The sequence below is a fragment of the Xiphophorus maculatus genome, chromosome 19 (assembly GCF_002775205.1).
Source record: "Xiphophorus maculatus strain JP 163 A chromosome 19, X_maculatus-5.0-male, whole genome shotgun sequence".
Taxonomy (NCBI): domain Eukaryota; kingdom Metazoa; phylum Chordata; class Actinopteri; order Cyprinodontiformes; family Poeciliidae; genus Xiphophorus; species Xiphophorus maculatus.
Genome location: NC_036461.1, coordinates 24,372,428 through 24,393,765, shown reverse-complemented (window position 1 = coordinate 24,393,765; position 21,338 = coordinate 24,372,428). Strand labels below are relative to the sequence as shown.

Below are 21,338 nucleotides of genomic sequence, written 5' to 3'. Positions count from 1 at the left end.
AACTTTGCAGAAAATTTAAGTGTTTTGGTTTTATTTCAAATTATTCTCCCAAATGTGACACGATTAGATATAATCCATAAAACTGTCACTGAGCGAAGATGATGTCCTGGTAAATTGACTGGTGCAAAATGAAAGACATTGCTCTAACCAGTAGAAGCTTGAGCTAAATGACTTTTATTGAACTAATGAAGTTTGATGACGGAGATGCAGGAGTGCTTGACGTCACAGAAAATGACGTAAAAATCCAGAAAACAATAAATAGACCAGAGATGCTAACAACGTGGACCATTTGTGTTCAAATCAACCAAAAACAGAACATCAAAAGGTACGATTCAACAGTATGGCACATCAGCAGTTTGCTACTGAAGCTCTAAAATAAACGTCGAATACATCGCTGTGAAGTCGGCCTTTCACGTAACTTACAGCTACAAGGGAAAATTTACAGAAAATTTTTTAAAAAACACATGATTCCCTCTGGATTTAAATGGATGCAACTAAATATTGGACAGGTAGAGCACGGCAGATTTTAAATATTGAAACAATTCATTGAAAAAAAACAACTTGATAAGACCGTGTGCATGTCATGTTTCACTACAAGATTACACTCATCTTTCATTCCTTCAGTCCATCTTTAGTCTGAACAGATTGAACCGTCTGCAGCTAAGATCTTTGAGATAAACTACCTGGTCAGAGTACATCAGCTGTAAAAAATGAACAAAAAAAAAACAAAACCCTAAAGCAGATCAACACATGGTTTAGATTCACACACAAACCTCAAATCCTAATCTGTAAACACTTGAAAGCAGGGAGCAAAGATGGAAAACTATTTTTATTTAAATCTCAAGCAAAAAAACTGTAAAAAAAAAAAAAAAGGAAAACAATGAACTTGTCCGTTGAAATTTGTCCGTATTTCCAGATTATTATTTTTTTAAGTTGTAGTGCTTTGACAGAAACGCTGCGACCAAGATAGTCTTTAAAGAGGTTAGAAGTTTCCAGAATGACTCTCTGCACTGTGTGTGTTTGTCGGGGGGGATCGTCCACTTGAAATGACGGCTCGTGTTGCTCATCAGTGGTCTCCAGCAGGTCCAGTGTTCCAGCACTTGGATCATAGTGTCTGGTCATCTACTGTACGGCCTGGTCCGTTTCCCTCCACGTCTTTAGGAGCTCACCAGAACATAGATCATTCTGGAAGAGACAGATTAGGATTACGATCGGGTTCACTCACAGTCGCCTGGGTCCTAATGACCACAGCCAGTAAGATTATGTAACACCTTCAACATTTGTGACTGACAAAATAAAAAACGACTCAGGGGTGTTGCCACAATTTCAATATATCTACTGGAAATTTGCAGTTTTGACATAAACAAATTCAGGAAAATACACCGTGTTCCAAATTATTATGCAAGTGATATTTTCTCAGATTTTCTTAAATGGTCAATGCAAATGATGGTCAGTATAATTTAAGTCATGAACTATTACAGTATAAATCAAATTTTACTGAACAAAGCTCCCCGTGAGAACAGTATTTTTTTTCAAAAATAAAAAACTCAAAATGCACTGTTCCAAATTATTATGCGCAACAGATTTTCTAAACATTTTATGGATTATAAAGAACTTCAAACAGTCATTCTTTGAATGTGCAGCATTAAATGGTCACATGTACTAAAATCAAAAGCTATTTCAATCAAAAACATCTTAACAGACCAAGTTCCATGTAAACATCGGATCCCTTCTTGATATCACAGCACAATTCTTGCATCCATTGAACTTGTTAGTTTGTGGAAAGTTTCTGCTTGAATTTCTTTGCAGGATGTCAGAAAACCTTCCCAGAGCTGCTAGTTTGATCTGAACTGCATTCAGATCTTCTGCTTGAGGAAACTCCAAAGGTTCTCAATAGGGTTGAGGTCAGAGGTCAGAGGAGGATGGTGACCACACCATGAGTTTCTCCCCTTTTATGCCCATAGCAGCCAATGACACAGTTGTATTCCTTGCAGCATGAGATGGTGCATTGTCACGCATGAAGATGATTTTGCTACTGAAGGTACGGCTCTTCTTTTTGAACCATGAAAGAAAGTGATCAGTCAGAAAGTCCATAAACTTTGCTGAGGTCATTTTTACACCTTCAGGGACTCTGAAGGGTTTGACCAATGATTCTCTCCCCTTGCTGACGTCATAGCCATGTTGGGACGTGGTGGCCGTCCACCACCAATCCACTACTGTGTCCATCTGGACCATCCAGGGTTGCACAGCAGTCATCAGTGAACAAGTCTGTTTGAAAATTAATCTTCATGTACGGCTGGGCCCACTGCCACCGCTTCTGCTTGTGAGCTCTGGTTAGGGGCCCAATAGTAGGTTCATGCACTGCAAGCCTCTGGAGGATCCTCCACCTTGAGGCTCCAGCAGCTTCAAATAATTGTTTGCTGCTTTGTAAGGGCATTTTAACAGCTGCTCTCTTAATCCGATGAATTTGTCTAACAGAAATCTTCCTCATTTTGCCTTTATCTGTAAAAACCCATCTTTGTTCTGAATCAGCCACTAATCTCTTCACAGTACGATAAACGCTTCAGTTTTCATTAAATATCTAATGTTTTCATACCTTGTCATACAGCACTACACTATCTGATGATTTTCATCAGCAGAGATTCTTTTCTCTTTCCCATATTGCTTGAAACCTGTGGCCTGCTTAATAATGTGGAACATCCTTCTTAAGTAGATTTCCTTTAATTGAGCTCAGCAGACAAACTAATCAACCAGCTCTCTGAAATTAATTATAGTGATTCAAAGAGTCCTGACACACAATACCATCTATGAATTTAATAGCACAACAAAAAATGTATCTTTATGACTCAAATCCAATTTGCATAATAATTTGGAACACAGTGTACACATTTTCTTACTGCTGTACTGGAAGTGTCTCTGTTACAGTCATGCAACATCAACTTTCTCATGTTTTCGACATATTACAAATCTAAAACTTTAATTTAAAAAAAATAAAATACGCCTCTTCGGTATTCAATTAAATTTGATCTGATAGGTCAGGGGTAGCAACCTTTATAGCCTAAAGAGCCATTTTACTCTCAGGAAATGCTAATAAAACTCATTTAAAGCTGCAAATGTCACATGAGTGAACAAAAAAAATACAACTTTTTAGACAAATATCTCTTCTTTTTTTTAAAGGTCAAGGATAACAGGTCTAAAAACATATTAATGGGAATTTTAGTGTATGTCATTCTTTGTGAAAATTCAGTGCAAATATTGCAGGAGAATTTTTTAAAACCTTAAAATTGCTATATCTGTATTTAAAAACATTAACTGGCTCCGTTTCAGCCAAAGTTATTCAGAGCCAGGTGTGACTCCGGAGCCGCGGGCTGCAGAGCCGTGTGTTCGACCAATGCAGAGAGCTGCAGTACTGCTAAATGAAGCGAAAGACAAAACGTTCACTGATGCTGCACATCCAATCCGCCTTAGCTTGAGCTGTTTTGTAAAGAAGAATGGGCAGAACCTTCAATGTCTAGATGTGTGAAACCAATAGACTTTATCACACAAGACTCCAATGAAACACACAGGAGTTTGTTGTGACAAAATGGGAAAAGCTTTAAAAAGTGTGAATGTTTTCAAGGTACTGCATGATTTTCAAAGTGAGACAAATAGCAGAAAAAGCCGTGTACCCATAGAGATAGTAGAAGAATGAGAGGAGGTAGAAAGCCAGTTTGCACCAGCCTTCTTTTTGACAATAGGCCAGGATGTCGGCATTCATGATGGTAGTCGGGTCATAGAGTCCTGGACAGCTCATCACGGGTCTGCTTGTATACCTGTGGCACAGCAAAAATATGAATAAAAAACAAATAAATCTGTTCATCACAAACAAAGCAGAGGATTCCTGCTCCGGTGGTCAGCCGGTTGCTCGGTTACCCACCTCCAGACGTGATAAGCCAGCAGCGGTAAGTTGAGGACGAGGGTGAGCCACTCGGCCGCACACAGAAACATCACACAGAAAAAGAAATGGATGAGATACTCTGGCAGCACCAGCTGAAACAGACCAGAGGAGAGGAGACGTCAAAGCACAGGTACAGCCGGTCGGCTCAAAACGAGACGTTTAGGAAGCCGAGAGTCAAGAGGACGACATGGGAGGATGCTGCAGCTAACTGAAGAAAACCAATCGTCTTTAGAAAGCAAAGACTGAGGTGTTCTCACTCAGATGTCTAAAACAAAAAAAAAATAAAAAGGTGACATCATTCATAAAAAGGAGTGAAAGACAAATACTAAGCTTTAGTGTAATGCATTAGATTGTATGGTTACAATGCATGTAGCCAAGGTGACAGCAGGCTTCGGACGCCATATTTAACCAAATAACAGGGTGAAAAATCAAGAACCACCACTTGCAAATTCGATAATTCCACAGTATACGCTGGATTAAAAGAAAAACAAATCTGATTTTCAATATTTAAATTAAAAACCACAAAGAAGCTCATCTGCTGCCATTTAAACGGCAGCAGATGGAAGTTCCTCCCTGACTTACAGCGTAGGGGTGGGCATTTATTGTATCGTTTATCGTGATACATTTCTTGTGATAAGAATTTTGATTTATTGTCACAGTAAATTCAAATTAGTGATGTTTATAACCCCTAAAACTGTCTGAATAGTTAGTTTTCACTATTTTCGCCAATGTTTACACAAAAAGAGCATCAATAAATTTTAAAATATGACTTAATGCAGCTGCTATGAGCAGTTTATTGATACAGATCACATTTTATTTATATATATATATATAACTGTTATCCTATAGCGGTGTATTACATATGGGGATGTTTTTCATAAGCAGTATTTTTGTTTGTGGGGATATGATTGGTGTACCATTCAGTCATAGCCATACCATTACCTAAAAAATAATTAATAAATAGTTATCACTTTTTTTGTTATCACAACATTACTACAAAATATCGTGATAAAACTTTAAGTCTCATTTCGCCAGCTTCAGCAAAAACATGAGCGGCGTTTCAGAGTTTAGAGATCGATTCTTGCAAGTGGACCAAAGAGATTTATTTCCCACCCTGGTTCAGTGACATGCATCACCATGTGCATCTAAACTAAACGACGACGCTTGCTCGGGACAACGTTGGTGCGTCCGAACATCGACGTGTCTGCAGTGACGACAAATCTGCACATCGTCCCACTTTGCGACAGCACATCGTTTGAGAACCATGCTGTGAGCGTGAGCGGCGTTGATGCAGCCGGTGTGCCTGAGGTCGGGTCGAGTGTCGGGTTCAGGGGGGCAGATGGAAGCACCACATGGAAGCCATGCATTTGGGAGTTGGGGGGATAAAAAGAAATACAGCAGGTGGAGCCAAACCAACGGCCCACAGAAGGACAGGTGTGGGGCGTGGGGAATGTGCAGGATCTGCACTGCGCTGCCAAATACGACACAACGGAACAGACGGAGGGGGGGAACGATGACCCCAAACGGGTTCAAACTGGGCTCAAAGCCTGCATACCAGACTATGCAGAACACCATGGGTTACAGGTATGTGGAGCCTGACTTTTTTTCCCCCTCTACACTAACTCCTCCTCCTGTGGAGAATTTCTAGCCAATCAGAGGTTTTAAATAGTGCTGAGCTGGAGAGAGGTGGGTGGGATTCTGCCGCCATCTGTTCAGAACCACAGGTGATGTAGCTTAGAGCCAACTCTGAGCTCACATACAGCAGCTTACATCGGACAAACAGTGGCTCAAACTGCAACCTCTAATTCATGAGGAAAAGAATACTTTGTGTGTGTGTGTGTGTATTTCAGTAAAGAATGCGGTTAAGCTGTGACTTGAAAGCCTTGGAAGATCATCCAACCAACTGATTTAAGTCTTTGTCCAACACATGGAGAGTTTACTGAACTACTATCTGTAAAACCATAAGCAAACAAAGGGTTGATTGTAATAGAAATCATGCATGCTTTAAGCATTTGCCAGTCTTTTCAGTTAAAAGCTAACGCTTCATCAATAAGCCATAGCAGCTGAATATTTACACATTCTGCTCTCAGTATGTAGCTTCACTGTCTCACCAAAGGCGACGCGTCAGGAGATCCTTACAACAATCTGCTGGACTAAAGCCGCGTCCAGTCAAAGTATTCATTCCCCTTTTGCTTTGTCACATTTTGTCCCAGTACAGCGACAAAACTTCACCAATAGACCAACGCAATTTAGAAGTAGCATCCATGTTTTTCTCCTATTTTTTTTTTTTTAGAAAAGACATGGGAAGTGTGGAAGTAGAGGTGGGCATTTATTATATCATTCATCACGATAAATTTCTGATTTATTGACGTCACAATAAATTACAATTAATGACGCTAAAACCCGGCAAAACTGTCCATATTGTCGGGATCGTTACCATTTTCTCCACTGCTTGTCCAATGAAAGCATCAATAAATATCACATTTGAAAATATGCTTAAATGCAGTTTCGTTCAAGTTGTTTCGTTTAGTGATGCAAATTACACTTCTTTATGTGACTGGTGTTGTAAAGAAATTAATATTTTCCAAGAGCAGTATTTGCGGGGCTGTAATTGCTGTGTCATGCAGTCGAACAGGGTGTGGCAGCAACAATTACAAGAAAATAGTCGACTCTGTTTGGCTATCTGCATGTCACACTTTTCTGATTTTTATTTACAAAAAAACAAACAAACTTGCAAACCGTGTAGTTTCATTTCACAATTAAACTCTATCCTTAGGTTGTAAGAGGACAAAATGTAAAAACGTTCAAGGGTGTGAATACATTTGGAATAAGTACAATATCCAAGGAAAAGCTGGCAATGTAAAATCTGCAAGCGTAGAGCCGAGATATCCAACCTAGAGATTAAACTGAATTACTTAAGAATAATACAGTAATCTTTAAAATATAAAAAAAAAATAAAAAGATGGGAAAAACTTTATGTTTTCATCCGATCCAAAACGCAACTCAAGTTAGTTAACTGAAAAGACCTTAGCAAACACTTCACCGTGCAAAATGACAAGACTTCGGACTAAGTTGAACTCAGCGGGCATTTTAAAGACTGGTACAAACCTTTATTGCAATTTTGACTCTCTTAATCTTTTTGACCTTTTCAATTGTCTTTTAGGCATTGAAAAATGAAAAGAAAAAGAAAAGAAAAAAGGGGGGCAAAAGAAGCAGATTGGAAAAAAAACAAAATGAAAACGCGTTAGAGTTGGACAGCCGACAAGGTCACTCAATTAAAATGACAAAAGACAGGCAGGTTATTTAGCATTACAGTGCAGAGAAATGATAGGAAAAAAAGAGATATGTGGACAACGGTACAGTTGTAACAGAGAGCATCTGCATGCAGTTGTTTAGACAAGAAACGCAAGGGCAGACACGCTTACCGGATTTAAAGTGTTACATTGATCTATAGGATTCTTGTAGTCAGTCTTCAGCTCATCAAATGCAATTATCTGGAAATAATGAAGAAATATGTCACATTAATGCCGACATGACAATATTTATGATATTCCAGTTGAGTGAACAATCCACCAAATTTACACACACAAGAAGAAACTGTGTAAAATCCTTTAAAATGAACTGATTTGTTATTGCAGTAGCATAACAACATTTAATCTCAGCACATTTTTGTCTTCGTGTTAAGAGGTTTTAGTATTAAATAAACTGGTGCCACAACACAATCCCTTTAAAACCATTTGTAAGCCATGACAGCTGTGTTTGCCTGCTAATGCTAAATGTGACAGGGCAGAAGCTAATTTCCTTTAGCTCACCCTCCCACACCTAAATCCTATCTGGAGAGAGGAAGGGTCAAAGATCACTGTGTGCAACTTAATAGGAGAGGAGGGGTAGCAATAATTTGGTATAACACACTTATTTGTGGGGGGTTTTCTATGATAGATTACCAATTCTTGTTTACATAACATTTATTGCAAATGAGTAACAATCGTGGTCTAAAGTTTACAACAGTGTCCAATAAATCCCAACGCTAAAGCTGGCCAAAAAAAGGAGAAAGTTAATAAAAATAAGACTTAAAGTTGTTTCAACATTTGACAGTCACACTCTTCCACCCTCTTTACACCAAGTGGCGAGAAAATGGTCACTATGCAGCACAAGAGCCATAAAGCATTTAGCTTTTCTGGAGTAAAAAGTCCTTTAGATTAGCCTGCTAGCTGTTAGCACAATGTAGCCTGACAGGTTAATAGAAGCCCTGTGTGTTTTGAGGACGTCTAATACGAGCATTAACTACGGAAACACCTTAATTCAAAATTATGTGTTGAACCAGCGTCTGTATCGGTGCTAATAGGGTGAGCTTTCCGCCCGAGTCGACACCAGGGTGTGGACCATTCATTCATTCAGTAGTAGACAGGTTTCTGACGTTAGCGTGCGTCAGTTTCGTTAGCGCTAGCGCTATGTCTAGAGTCCTCTCCTGCATCTTACAGGAGCTGACTCTGACCAGAAAGCGTCACTTCTACGTGCCCACTCGGAAGGCCTTGTTTTCAACCCCGCGTTTGGGTTCCTCGCTTCTTCTTCTACACCTGGACAGTCAGGAAAGCAGCCGGTGTAAATGTGTACTTACGTGCCAAATAGCGAAAAAGATAAGCGCCGCCGTGAGCAGCAGAGCGAGCATGTAACAAAAGGCCGCGAATGTGAACGCCATTTTTCTACTGTTCTTCTGGTCGGTTCCTCCTGGCTCCGTCAGCGGATGATGCGGGCTTCTTCTTCTTCTTTCCTTTTTTCATGGCGGTTGGCAAACAACTTATAGGTGCATTACCGCCACCTTCCACATTGGAGTATGGATCAGATGTTTAACTACTACAATCTCCCCATAATACCCGTTCTTATATTATTACTATTTAATTCTGTATGTCCAAATCTTATTCTAGATATAATGTCTTCTTCTTTTTTTAATTCTTTCATTTTCTTAATTTCCCATCTTTTTTTTGGATACTATAATAAAACATAGCATTGCCTCCTCTATCCCACTGTTCTTGCCATTTCTTCTTGATATACATTTTTATAATATTCTTTATCTTATTTTTACTAATTTAAATATTTAGATATTGTTTTTTTTTTTGCAGCACTCTTAGCAAAACTATCAGCCAACTCACTTCCTACCACACCAATGTGGGCAGGAATAAAAACTAGTTTAACATGTTTATACAAGATCACAATCATGTTTTAACAATATAGCTATCACGTTTTTACAAGATACGTATCATGTTTTAACAATATAGCTATCACGTTTTAACAAGACCGCCCGTCCTCCCCCGGACTATGCCAAGTACTTTTCTTATTCAGTAAACAGCTAGAATACTTTGCAGATGTGCTTCTGCCATCGTGTGGGTGTTTCATGTCATGCATAGCATGAAAAATCTTTAATTCACTTGATTTACCTTGCTTTTTTAGATTATAATCTCTCAACTTGATACTTTACAAACATTATTTATCCTAATAAATAATAATAATAATAATCTTTTTTTCACCCACATGTTTGCTGTGTTCCACACATACAGTATGTAGTAAATGGTACAAACACATTTTCAACATTCTTTATAAAACTTCCATTATTTTCCAGCCTATGGTTTTCCAGATTTTTTTTTCCTGGAAAATCTCCTGTATAAAACAAGAACTGCCCTCACAGTAGTTCTCTAGAAATCATGAAACAACAAAAGGCTGATATTGACTTGATGTCCAGAGGACAGGGCTGTTTCACAGCTTTGTTGGCATATGGACTAAAACAAATCTGCTCTAAACCTCTAACACTTACAGTAGATCTGTGAGTAAAAACTGGAATAGCCCACACACTAAACATAGATTTATTAAAACAATTTGTGTACTGATACCTTTATTCCATTTTATTTCTATTCTGTTTTTCCCCCCCAATTCAACCTGAGTCTAAAGTTATCTAGAGGCCAAAAACAGTGAAATATCCCTTGTTTGAGTTATGAACTAGTTGGTTCTGAGCTTGTCAAAACCAAAATATTGAGTAAAATTTTAAAATCAAACTGTTTTGTGGCGTTTAATTTAAATGTAAATATAAAATTTTTGTAACCTCTCACTAGGTTTATTATTTGAAAAGATGGAAAAGAAAAGTCAAGAAAACACCAGTCTTGGTTGTATATTTTCCCCTCTTGTAAAGATCTGGATAAAAGTAAATTCCACCCTTTTCCATATTGCTAAGATCCCCTTACAAGCATTTTCTTTGGATACTTTTCCAATATTTCCGTGTGGTTAGTGACAAGGCAAAAGCAGCTAATCATTTCTGAATAAAAACAGAGTGTCTGAAAAGCAGAGGCGTAGACATCACTGCCAGTTTATTTGGACAACAGGACAGACACAGGTATAGAAATACGTCAAGTTGCACTGATGTCATGAGACAGCTGGTTATCGCAGATGTTTCGGTTTTTAGTAGAAAGGAAAGAAAAATATCACAGGCATTTTGATCAGAGAGGACACTTATTGAGCAAAACTACACATTCGCAGGTTAAATGATTCAAAGGGTCAGATTTACAACCGTTCAAACACGTAGGAGAAGCTCAGGAATCCACAGGATACAACCAGAGGCAAGGCTCGAAACCAAAAGTGAGGTTGATTTTGATAACACAGAAGACAGTTTACTACCTTTCATTTCCACTTAATATAACAAACATTGAGTATTTTTTTGTTGTAAAGAAACAATAAGCACGTAAAGACTTCAGATAGAGCAGGAATACAGCTCAAATACAGAGGCCTGTACTATGAAAGTCGCCACCGGTTTTCAAGTCGTACTAAATAGGTGGAGTCGGTAACGGTTCGATAAACGTTAAGTCGTGACGCGCGAAGGAAATAAGCACCGTTCCTCCCTGCTGGGTGTGGCGCTGAAAAACCCAAGCGGTCAACCTGAAGTTGTCTCGGTGCTTCATAGTACCGGTTCTGGATGCTTGAGATGTTAAGACGTTGGTTCTGTCTCAAAGGGCAAAGAGGAAACAGTTTGATAGAAATAATTTACATTCAGTAGAGAAAGCATCGATTTACAGTAGCTGTCCACATTTCTGGCATCTGGACAATTTGGAAAGATAGTCTGGTTGTTGTTTTTTTTGTTTGTTTTAAGCACATAACATCAAGAAGATTGCACGTTTCAGAGTACGTCACGATGCCGTGACTGGATAATCCCCAGTATATTCCATAAAGTTTTTTTTTTTTTATAAGAAGTTTAGTGTTGGTAGGTAAAATGACTTTACTCTAATTCTCTCTTGTAGCTTTATCATACAGGCTGACATGAGGCAGGCAGTGTATATCTTATCAGTAGACATATGAATTACCGTCGACACAGGAGCAATCAAAGTCTGTTTCTACGCTCCTAGTGTCTAGCTATAAGCAGGTAAAAATAGGATTTGAGTAACAAAAATGTCAAAAGAGACATTTATTTTAGTGCGACGTGCACTTATCCAATGTTCACTTTGAGTTTTCCAGGAGATAATAAGGAATTAAGAGGCATTGGTGAGCTAGACCGTATGACATCTTTTTGTGGCGAGACAACAGCCTTTCACCCTCCCATTTTTCATTTAATAAAAACTGCACTCGGGGGACGAAGCTGATGAGACGTGGAGCTCGCATGTGCTCATTTAATCTCCTCTAAGGATGTGACCGATATACCGCGGTGGGACGACGCTTTTAATAAGAATCGGAAAACCTCCTGAGCCACGGCTCATTGAGGATTTTCCTCACCGTCGCATGAAAGTAAGTCACTGCAGGATCTGGAATACATTTCTTATTACTAAAAAGATGTTTTTCGGTGTTATTTGGAGCTGCTTATACCGATTGTGTTTTTATTTTATTTTTACAGAACATACATACATAAAAAAAAAAAAGCTCTTTAGAAATCCAGACAGTGTTTGACCAATAGGCTTGGGCCGGTTTGAGGTGTTTTGGTACATTTTCTATTTCCAAAACAATAAAAAATGCAATATTTAACACATTAACATGTTAGAATAACACCTGATATTTTTCAGACATTTATTACCAACTTGCAGCTAAACCTTATTGTGCAGAATATTTTACCATTCTGCTCTTTATAGAGTAACACAAGTATACTAAGCTAAAATTAGCTGCATTGAGCCTGCAGTCGGTTTCCTATTAACGATGAAATAATACTTCTAGGCCATGAGAGTGAAATGAGATTTTAGCAATAATTTGGGGAATACCAATGTTGCCAATAGAGGTTTCAGAAACTTCGATTTGTGTTCTGCGATTATCGATTTCATTTTTGTTCTCAGACACAGGGCTTCGAAGGACATGCCAACTTTCACTTCTTAGCGGCTAACAGTTAGCTAGTAGAGGTGGAGTTTTCCCCCCGCAGTACTCAAATTGCTTCCACCCAAATGATTTAAGAATGTTGTCAACCAAAAATAATATGAAGACTGTCGATTCGGGGCAACTCCAGAACTACGTCCTTTCCTACTTCAAAATAAAAGTCTGAAAAATACGAGGGCATCACACTTAAAGTGTTAACAGGAAGAAAGGTTTCTGTAGCGATCTAAAAACAAACCTTTTAAAACCGTGAGCAGCCCACGCCTATCGCACAGTGACACATTAAACATTGCGATTCACAACAGATTTTAGAATTTGACAAGAAAATACACAAAATACATAGTTAGCGACTGGCACCAATTATGAGCAGCTGCCACATTTCGGTATGAGGAAGCCATTATGGAGACGTAAACAGCCCAACGTCTAAAATATGAAGCACCACCGGCGTTTCGAGGAGTTACACCATTATTCTATTTAAGGCTGCAACAGCTACACAGCAAATAAAGTGGCTTTATGTGAGAATTAATCAACATTCAGTATAACAGTAGGAGTTCCAACGCACAATGATAGATGACAAGCTCCGCATAAAGAGAGGGTATTCCAGTAGATTAAAATGGGGGGCAGATATTTACCACCCTGTGTGCACCGTTGTGGTTACTAAAGTTTTGAATGAAAATAATAATTAAAAGAAAAGGTTTGTGTTTGGAATGTATGTGGAAATACTGTACCCTGGTTAGAACCGTTCAAGAAATATGCAGGTCAAAGACATTATCCATCATTCATGTTGAGTTTTTATTTTCTTTAAAGAGGAAGAAACGTCATCCATATTCAAACCAACAGGGCTGCGGTGCCTTGCAAAAGTGAAGCTTTGAGCTTTTCCGTATGATGTTATGTTATAACCACAATCTGTAATGTATTTTATTGGGGATGTTGTGCGATAGGTCAGGGGTCAGCGACTTTTACAAACCAAAACTAAACCATTGTTGCTCTTTCTCCTACTGAAGCAAGTATGACATAAAATTTATTTAAGTCATTTTTCCAATAAGATACTATTGTCCTACATAAATTTATGAAATTTGTCTTTGTATTTTAGGTCAACTAAAAACATCCATTTTTTACAAAAAGAGAATGATTTCTGTTTTTAATCGAATGTTCAATATTTTTGGAAGCATCAAAAAAAAACTTAACAAAAACACATTTCTTTAAAAAGGACTTCTTGTACGATTGGTGTCACTCTGTTGCAGAAATTGTATGCAGATAGAGTACAAGAACAAATAACTGCGGAAATGATCTTTGTGAAGTGGAAGGAGGACAACGCATGGCTGTCAAAATTTCTTACCAAATAAAAATCTGAAAAGTGTGTGTATTTATTCCCCCGTTACTCCAATGTTGGAGTAAATCTCTGGATGTTGTCAGTTGTCTGAATGAAGAGACCTCAGAGTTTCAATTGAGTACATCACTGAAGAGACAGTATCATAAAGATCAAGTTTGTGTTTACAACATGACAAAATGTGAAAAAGCTCAACGGGTGTGAAGACTTTCGCAAGGCACCGAATACTTTTAGCCACGGTTTCTCGCTCATGTGCTCAGTTTACTTCACTAGGTGTGAGTGTTAGTGTTTTTGTCTTCTAGGGAGCTACTGACAGTATGCACCTTGTCATTTAAATGCCCTCGGGTGAGTACTGGAGGACCTCAGTAGTGTTTTCTGGATTCTAGCTACAACTAATAGGAAAAGAAATGCTCTAAAAGCAACATAAATCTAACCTACAGACACCAGAAATAATAAAAACAAAAAAAGATTAGCCGGTAGGACTTCCAAAAAACCGAGAAAAAAAAGGTAAAAACAGATCGACTGAGGAGGGCCTCAGTTGCAAAATCGTTGAGTGTAAACTTCCTAAGGAAACAGAAACCGTAGCTACGAAGGCGCTAAGTTCCCCCCCGGGATGACGAGAGCATGCTTCGGAAAAGGCGGAAACACACGTTTCGTTTCTGTTCACTTTAAAAACCTACAGGAGTGATAATTCAGTACAGACACATCACTGGCACATGGACAGATGGTATGGGAGGCAAAAGCAGACCTGAATCAAATAGCATTTGCAGACTGAGGCAACCGGACGGGCGAAGTTTAGATATGGCCGTGATTGTTGACGGTCACAGAGGTGGCGCTCGAACTCTCGTGATGGTCTGAACATTCTGGCACATGCCGAGTTGTAATACAATATATATATATATATATATATCTTAAACCTCACCGATGTGGCCGTTAAGTGCAGAGTATTTGCAAAAGCTATTTAAAATCAGGTCCGCCGAGAGAGGAAGGTAACATCTGTAGTGTGTTCTTCTTGAAAGATGGAGCATGGTTGTGCGGTCAGGATCCCCCTCGCATCCCAAGCCTCCGGATGAGAAGACCTTACTTAGCGAAAGAATCCAAGTTTCTCTCTAAGCCAATCTTCCGTTAGGTCCTCTGTGTTCCTGATCTCAAACGCCTGTCAAATAAGAAAGGAAGAAGGAAAAATGCCCAAAAGTTGGTTACTGAACCCCCCTGCATTGACATGTAAAACTGCTGCAGAGTAAAAGGGAACATTTGTTCCAAAAACAAAAACATCTTGTTTTTCTCTACTTCTTCCTATGGCCAAAGCTAAGACAGGAATTTAGTGACATCTAGTGGTACAGGTGAAGACTGCAACTAACTAAATATGTAACACAACCATTTTGTAGGCGAAAATTGTTTGGGCTTCGTGGGCCAGGTTAGAAATGAAATCACAACATCACTCCTCTATCAACCCTTTAATAACATTTTTACCAGCGTTTTACTGAGAAGTAGCTGGTATAATAAACTCAGCAGAAGGGCAGTTCCCCCAGGTATTTGCCAATTGCTGCTGGCTAGTCTGAAGGAGCTGAGTGGGGGAGTCGGGCTCTGTGAGGCGGAAGCTTGGAAACTGCAGCTATGAGGAGGAGCTAGGTCTACCCGGGTGTTTTGCACAGCTGAATGGTTGCTGTGGGAGATGAAATGATTTCTCAAACACCCATGAAAGAATCAAGGCAACACTCCAGGTATGTTTTTGACGAGGGAATAACATTACGACGCAATGTAAAGCTTGAAAAAGTACATTTTACGTAACAGTGCTCCTTTAACACCGCTGAGCGCTAATATTTTTAGCACCTTGTAGTGGATACAACCGGGCCACGAAAGACTCACTCAACTTCTGAGCTACGTTTACACTGAAACTCTGATTTTTTTTTTAAAATGCGACTCGCGCCACTTTGATATGTCATCCTAATCTGATGCACATCTGATCTTTTAAAATGCGACCCGTCTGTGAAAGTAGCCAAAGGTTCACCAACCTTGGTCAGTTGAACCGTTTGCACCAGCTTGTTTTTGCTTCCTGCGTACATCATCTGTTGCTCCGGTTTACATCCTGCCAAGCGAAACAAATATATTTAAGGAAAAAAAACAAACAAACGTGTTTTTTTTTTATGAGTTGAGTCTTTGGTAGACGGTGTCCTGCAATCCTTCAATCCGACGCACCACAGACAAATGAATTACATCCTCAGCATGCATCCAGGTTCTACAAAGTCAGATTAATGGCCGTCATTTGGGTTTTGTTGAAGCAGAACCACAATTAAAAGTTGCAGGACAACGTCACCCAAAAGACTGCTTTTTGGGCTTTTTTGGGTTCCCTGCAGAAGAATCAGCCTTACCCACTGGACTGGAGAAGATGAAGCAGAGCGGATAGGACACGCGCCCGTCATCGTGTTGATACTTATAACTGTAGACGATGAATGTTCCCTGGGCTAAGGACAGCAACTAATGTGTGATTACATTTTATTATAAAGGTAGGTACTCAGAGGTTGTCAGTTCAAAGGATATCTGGGTTGTCTCTCGGGCAGTTCATCCTTTAGAGCATCAGGTGAAATATCCTGAAAGAAAAAAATGGTTTCAAAAACGTGAATATTTTTAGCATAGTGACTTTAATAATCAAAACAAGACTAAATGAGCCATTTAAAGGTGGGAGGTTTAAAAAAAAGATAATTTACCTCATGCTCTTCTTCGAGAATAACGAGCTGTTTGTCTTTATCAATCTTCACTGAAAACACACACACACACAAAAAAACACTAAACAAAAGTCAATAACTATAATCCGCCGGCATTTCAGAGTGAGAAATACCAAGAAGCTGAAGCAATCTCTTCCTCTCCTTGTGTCCTGTAATATTTGGTGTGCTGCCTCTGTGTTGAGAGTCCCTGTCATGCAAACACGCGGCTAATCCCATTCAGCAGAAATGACATTCTGAACCGGACAGGGTGGAGGATAAAGCTTTTCGTCTTTACAGTTCTCCACCTCGCTGCAGTCAGACATGACTCAGTGTCACCATGGCCACAAAGCTTTTTAATACGTGTAGGTTTAACTTTTTTTTGCACCCCCTTCAATGCACTAAAAGATAAAAATAAACAAAAAATTACATTTCTTCTTTAAAATAAGAAAATAAACATTTTACAGCTTAAAATGCAATAAAATTCCTGTAGCGACTGCTTGATCATTTGTTGTAAAATCTAAAAAAATAAAAATACAGCTAACGTCAACATGTGAAACGTTCAGGCTTTTCTGCTCGACGACAATCCGCCGGTCACGTTTTAGATTAGCTGATTAATAATTTGACAGCTTAATAGCAAATTTTTATTTACAAAATTTGAATCAGGTGAAGCTAAACCTGCCACTTGAGGAGTTTGTGGTCAGGGTTTCCGCCAGGGTATTATAAGCCTGGCGGGCCACCAGGCTTTACCTGTGCCCCCCACCAGACTTAGCGTTGCTTATTTATTTAAGGGTTTTGATTATGTTTGCATTTTTTAAGATTTCCAATCTTCCAAAAACACATAACTATCAAGTGATATTTTCAAATTTCCAACATTAAACATTTTTTAACTCAAAAAGATGGCGGACGGCTGGATGAATGACCGCCCCAGCACCCAACCACCGGGCTTAGCAAGTTTTCTGGGAGAAACCTTGGTGGTAGAACATATTTATGGACAAATAAGGTTTAATATCTAAAATGCAAAATGTTCTGAATAGGCTGTTCTTACAATCACATTTTGTCACTTTATTTTTTTGAGTCTGTATGCTTCAGTTAACGACCGATCGATTGCTAAATTAGTTGCTTCCGTAAGAGATTATGAACACAAACAAATGAATAATCAACATGCAACAGAAGAAGGTGAGCGACGTACTAATGATGGCCGCATTGTTGGTTTCCTTCCGGAAGCGAAACTCCTTCAACTTCTTCACCAGATCTTCATCCACGTCACACACGACCAGTGATTCACTCTGACCAGAAACAGGGGGGAGGTGGGGAATGTCAACAAATTAAAAAAAAAAAAAAGCTAAATAAATACATACAAAAGTAAAATCTAAGCGAAGATTAACCCATCTACACAACAACTTCATTGTTCTTATTTATTTCTTAATATGAAAATCTAGTAAGCATGAACTTCGAGTGTCATCACAAAGATGCTTTTGCTCATGGAAGAAGTAGAGAATGTAAACAGGAAAAAAAAAACCACATTAATGAAATGTTCGTAGTGTCAAGTCTGCTTTTATTTTGAAAGCAGGGTTTCTTTGTCTATAGACCACTCTAAGGTGTCAAGCATCCCAATGTGAGTTTGCATAGGAACCAAATGTGCGATAATGATATTAGTAAAACTCAGAGCCCACAACAAGAGCAGCTACACCGATGCTAATGAGCAGCGTACGTTATGAACACACATAATGGTTGCATAACGATTTAATGTAGCTTGTGCGGGACATGTTCAACAATCTGTAACGCTCTCCTCTTCATATTAACAGACTCACTGCTTGGGCAACAGGAAGTGTGTCCTCACATCCACCCATTGTCCCTCTGACTTCTGCCCTCAGGGCAAATAGTCCCGTTTTCTGCAAAGCTTCACCCAAACAGACGCTGCACACTCTCGTCCGAGTTAAGCGTTAACAGATCCTTCACCTGATTCATCTAGATTTTGGTTGTTGTTTTTTTTAAACACTGAAAACGACGAAGAAACTAATATAACATGGCATTATGAATTGCGTTTTTGTAGCTTTCGTCCAACGGACACGACGACACAAGAAAATAAGTCGACACACAAACGTGGTATTAGTTAGCACTGCTACTTCTGTTTCAGTCAATATGTTAGTTTTGCTATCGTTGGATTGACTTTTCTTTCTGGTTCAAATAAAATATAATATGAAAATATAGAGCAGCCATTATTCTTATGTTTACTCAATGATATCACACAGCGAGAATCTCTCATTGGGCCCACAGCTGCCAGCAACAACAAGCGTGTTCTCCCATTCAACCTCTGCCCTCAGGGAAAATGATTTTCAAGGCATAAAATAAACAAACGGCTCCACACGCTCGTTTGAGTCGACGGTTTGGACTTCCACCTGCTTCCGACTCGCGTCACAACATTACGAACACTACAGAGTAACAGAGTATCTCATTTAGCACGGAGAAATGTACCATTTTAAGATTTGTTTGTGCATATATTTCTACGTTAGACAGAGCCTCAGACATGATCAAGACATTAAGTGTTTTCAGGCAAAAGCTGTGAATTTTTTTCCCCCCACTTAAAAGCTATCCGAAAAGTATTTCTCTCTCTCTCTTATTAAGGGAACACAGTTTGTAAAATGTTTTAAATGTATCTGCTCTACATGAGCAGATAACCTGGCTAAGTAACCAGCTAGCATCGGCTTCTAATTAAAAAAAAGGCAGAGTGGCAAAATATTCAACATTCTGCACATAGGCGGTTTTAAAAATACAAATAATTTCAGAGATTCTTTATTTTTGCTTAAATTTTTTTTTTTTTTTTAAATAAATCAGCGTTACATCACTCTCTACCTAACAGAAGGATTATTTCTTTCGGGGGGAAAACGTAAGCCTTCTCAAAACTAATATTTTCATCGCAACAGAGTTAATCAGACAGCAAAATCTATTGGTAGTTAAACTATTAATTCACACAACTACGGCTTTTTGAAATGTATTTATTGTTACAAACAGCAACAATCCTGACAGTCCACACAACTCACAATCCACCAGTCTGAACAGGATATTATTTTTTTCCTCTGTCACGTCCACACGCAAGGCCTTACATAACTACATCACAAAAACGCTTGAAAAGGAAAATCTTTTAAAGAGTCTCTCTGCAGACACAAATCTCGCAAATCTTTGATTGCACCTTCCTGAACAGATGGCTGGTGGGAGTCGGGATTTCACTGAGCTCTTGGAGAGATCCTTACAGATTAAGATGTGATTGCTGTGTGTCTGTGGGTTGGATAAGGGAACAGACGTGACAACTGAAGGAGACCTCGGCTTTTTCTTTTCTTTTTTTACTTTTAGCCCACATTCCTTTAGGCTCTCCAAATCGCTGTGGTCAGTGAAGGTTGCTTATTCAGCCGGGAGACGACAGGGAATTAACCCCTGCTGTTTGACCATTGATGCCTCTCATGTCGGGGCAGCGAAAGAGGAATATTGACAGGCAGCGCAGAGCATCGAGCTGTCACAACACGCAGCGGAAAACCGGGAGGGAAGCGCTGCTCAGCGCAAAAAGCAGGGCAGCTAGCGCTGAGGCAGCTCCCCCAGCAGCCAGACGTGTTAAAACCCAGCACTGCTGCAGCAAAGTACCCGCACACCGAGGCAGGAAACACGACGCTTTCAGTTTCAAAATAAAAGCATTTGGCAGCTATTTAGGGAATATGATTTCTACACTATAACAAACCCACGTATTATTCATGTCTGTAGTGCTGAGCTACTTTATCCAAGTTATGGGAGAAATTTCTACCGCTTTAAATTGAGATTCTGCAGAAAGCCAAGGAGTATGAAAAATAGGAAATAAAGGAATGGGGTGGAAAGAAGAAAGAATGGACGTGGGGGGAAAAAATCTACTGAAGTCAAATTCTATACTTTTGCAGAATTGTCTGTGTAAACCATAAACTCAAAAGAGTTAATCAATTGTTTAACAAATTGCTCAACATGTAGGTTATTTGAGTAAAATAAAACAAACAAGTGGAAAGTCTGAAATTGATAATATCAAAGCAATTATTTGCTGATAATATGATTTGAAATCAATCATAATTAAAATGTACGAACTATGAGTCTTTAGTAAATATGAGCCGTGACCTCAACGTTGTGGACTGTTTCAGACTTCTTAATCATTCTACCTTATTTTTTTAATTCCACCGGAAGTAGATTGTGTCTGTGTCGGTTACATTGACGCATTTACAAAACACGGAGGGTGTAACTGATGCTAGGCTAGCAGGCTAACGCTCAACAATCCCTGATATCACTTTTTCATGAAACCTCCTAAAAAACTTCCTGTCTGTTGCCACTGCGGCATTAAGCCGAAAAGGCCAAACCGGAAGCAGATTGTTCGTACGGAAACATAACAACTTACCATAATTGTAGAGTTAAAAATCTCCCTGAAGCCGCAGCTGCTGCTCTGAATGGCAGAAACGCTTTCAGTGTTTTTTTCTCTCTCTTTACTTCCCATCATCGCGTGACTGGGTTGACCAATCCCTCACAGGCTCCCCCTTCCTGCACAACATGCTCTGCAAGAGAGTGAAAAGCGAGGAACAAAAGTCAAGTCTTTTAATACTGTAAACAATCAAATACGTATATTTCCTTTCATTTAATCAAAATTAATTGGCCATTTTGGGACTTCTTTAAATAGCTACTGCAGCTCATAATTTCTTCTTATTTGTTAAGGAATTTGAACACATGCCGCATTGTCTTTAAAGATAAGGTTTTTTTAAAACTCAAATTTAATCTTTGTTGTACTTTTTAATATATATATATATATATATATATAAAAATTAATATAATATAGAAATCAACATTTTGATTATTTGAAGTTTTTCTCGCATGAAACGTGAATAACTAAAATACTTTAAAATAATAATAATAATAAAAAAAACCATTCTTTCCTGAAGCACACAAGCTCTAAGCCCAATTAAAACAAAAATAATTTAAAAAATCATGTTCATATTTTTACTGTTGCCCCATGCTTGCTGGGCATGGGAGACAA

General features: G+C 38.9%; 2 protein-coding genes across 3 annotated transcripts; both read right to left on the bottom strand.

Moving 5' to 3' along the window:
• Positions 1-153: 153 nt before the first annotated feature.
• cnih1 (cornichon family AMPA receptor auxiliary protein 1) lies at positions 154-8,710 on the bottom strand. 2 transcript variants are annotated; one of them, XM_005816020.3, is made up of 6 exons: positions 8,556-8,710; positions 7,363-7,431; positions 7,046-7,093; positions 3,917-4,029; positions 3,669-3,812; positions 154-1,185 (listed from the first exon to the last, which is right to left on the bottom strand). In XM_005816020.3, the coding sequence occupies exons 1-6, from the start codon at positions 8,634-8,636 to the stop codon at positions 1,158-1,160; spliced, it is 483 nt and encodes a 160-aa protein (XP_005816077.1). In that variant the 5' UTR covers positions 8,637-8,710; the 3' UTR covers positions 154-1,157. The 2 variants fall into 2 exon arrangements, with proteins under 2 accessions (XP_005816077.1, XP_005816078.1); XM_005816021.3 differs by lacking the exon at positions 7,046-7,093.
• Positions 8,711-10,267: 1,557 nt separating this feature from the next.
• gmfb (glia maturation factor beta) lies at positions 10,268-20,837 on the bottom strand. Its single transcript, XM_005815144.2, has 7 exons — positions 20,709-20,837; positions 17,493-17,589; positions 16,307-16,356; positions 16,140-16,189; positions 15,971-16,053; positions 15,614-15,687; positions 10,268-14,754 (listed from the first exon to the last, which is right to left on the bottom strand). Exons 1-7 carry the CDS (start codon positions 20,805-20,807, stop codon positions 14,683-14,685), a joined length of 525 nt encoding a protein of 174 aa, XP_005815201.2. The 5' UTR covers positions 20,808-20,837; the 3' UTR covers positions 10,268-14,682.
• Between the last annotated feature and the right edge of the window lie 501 nt (positions 20,838-21,338).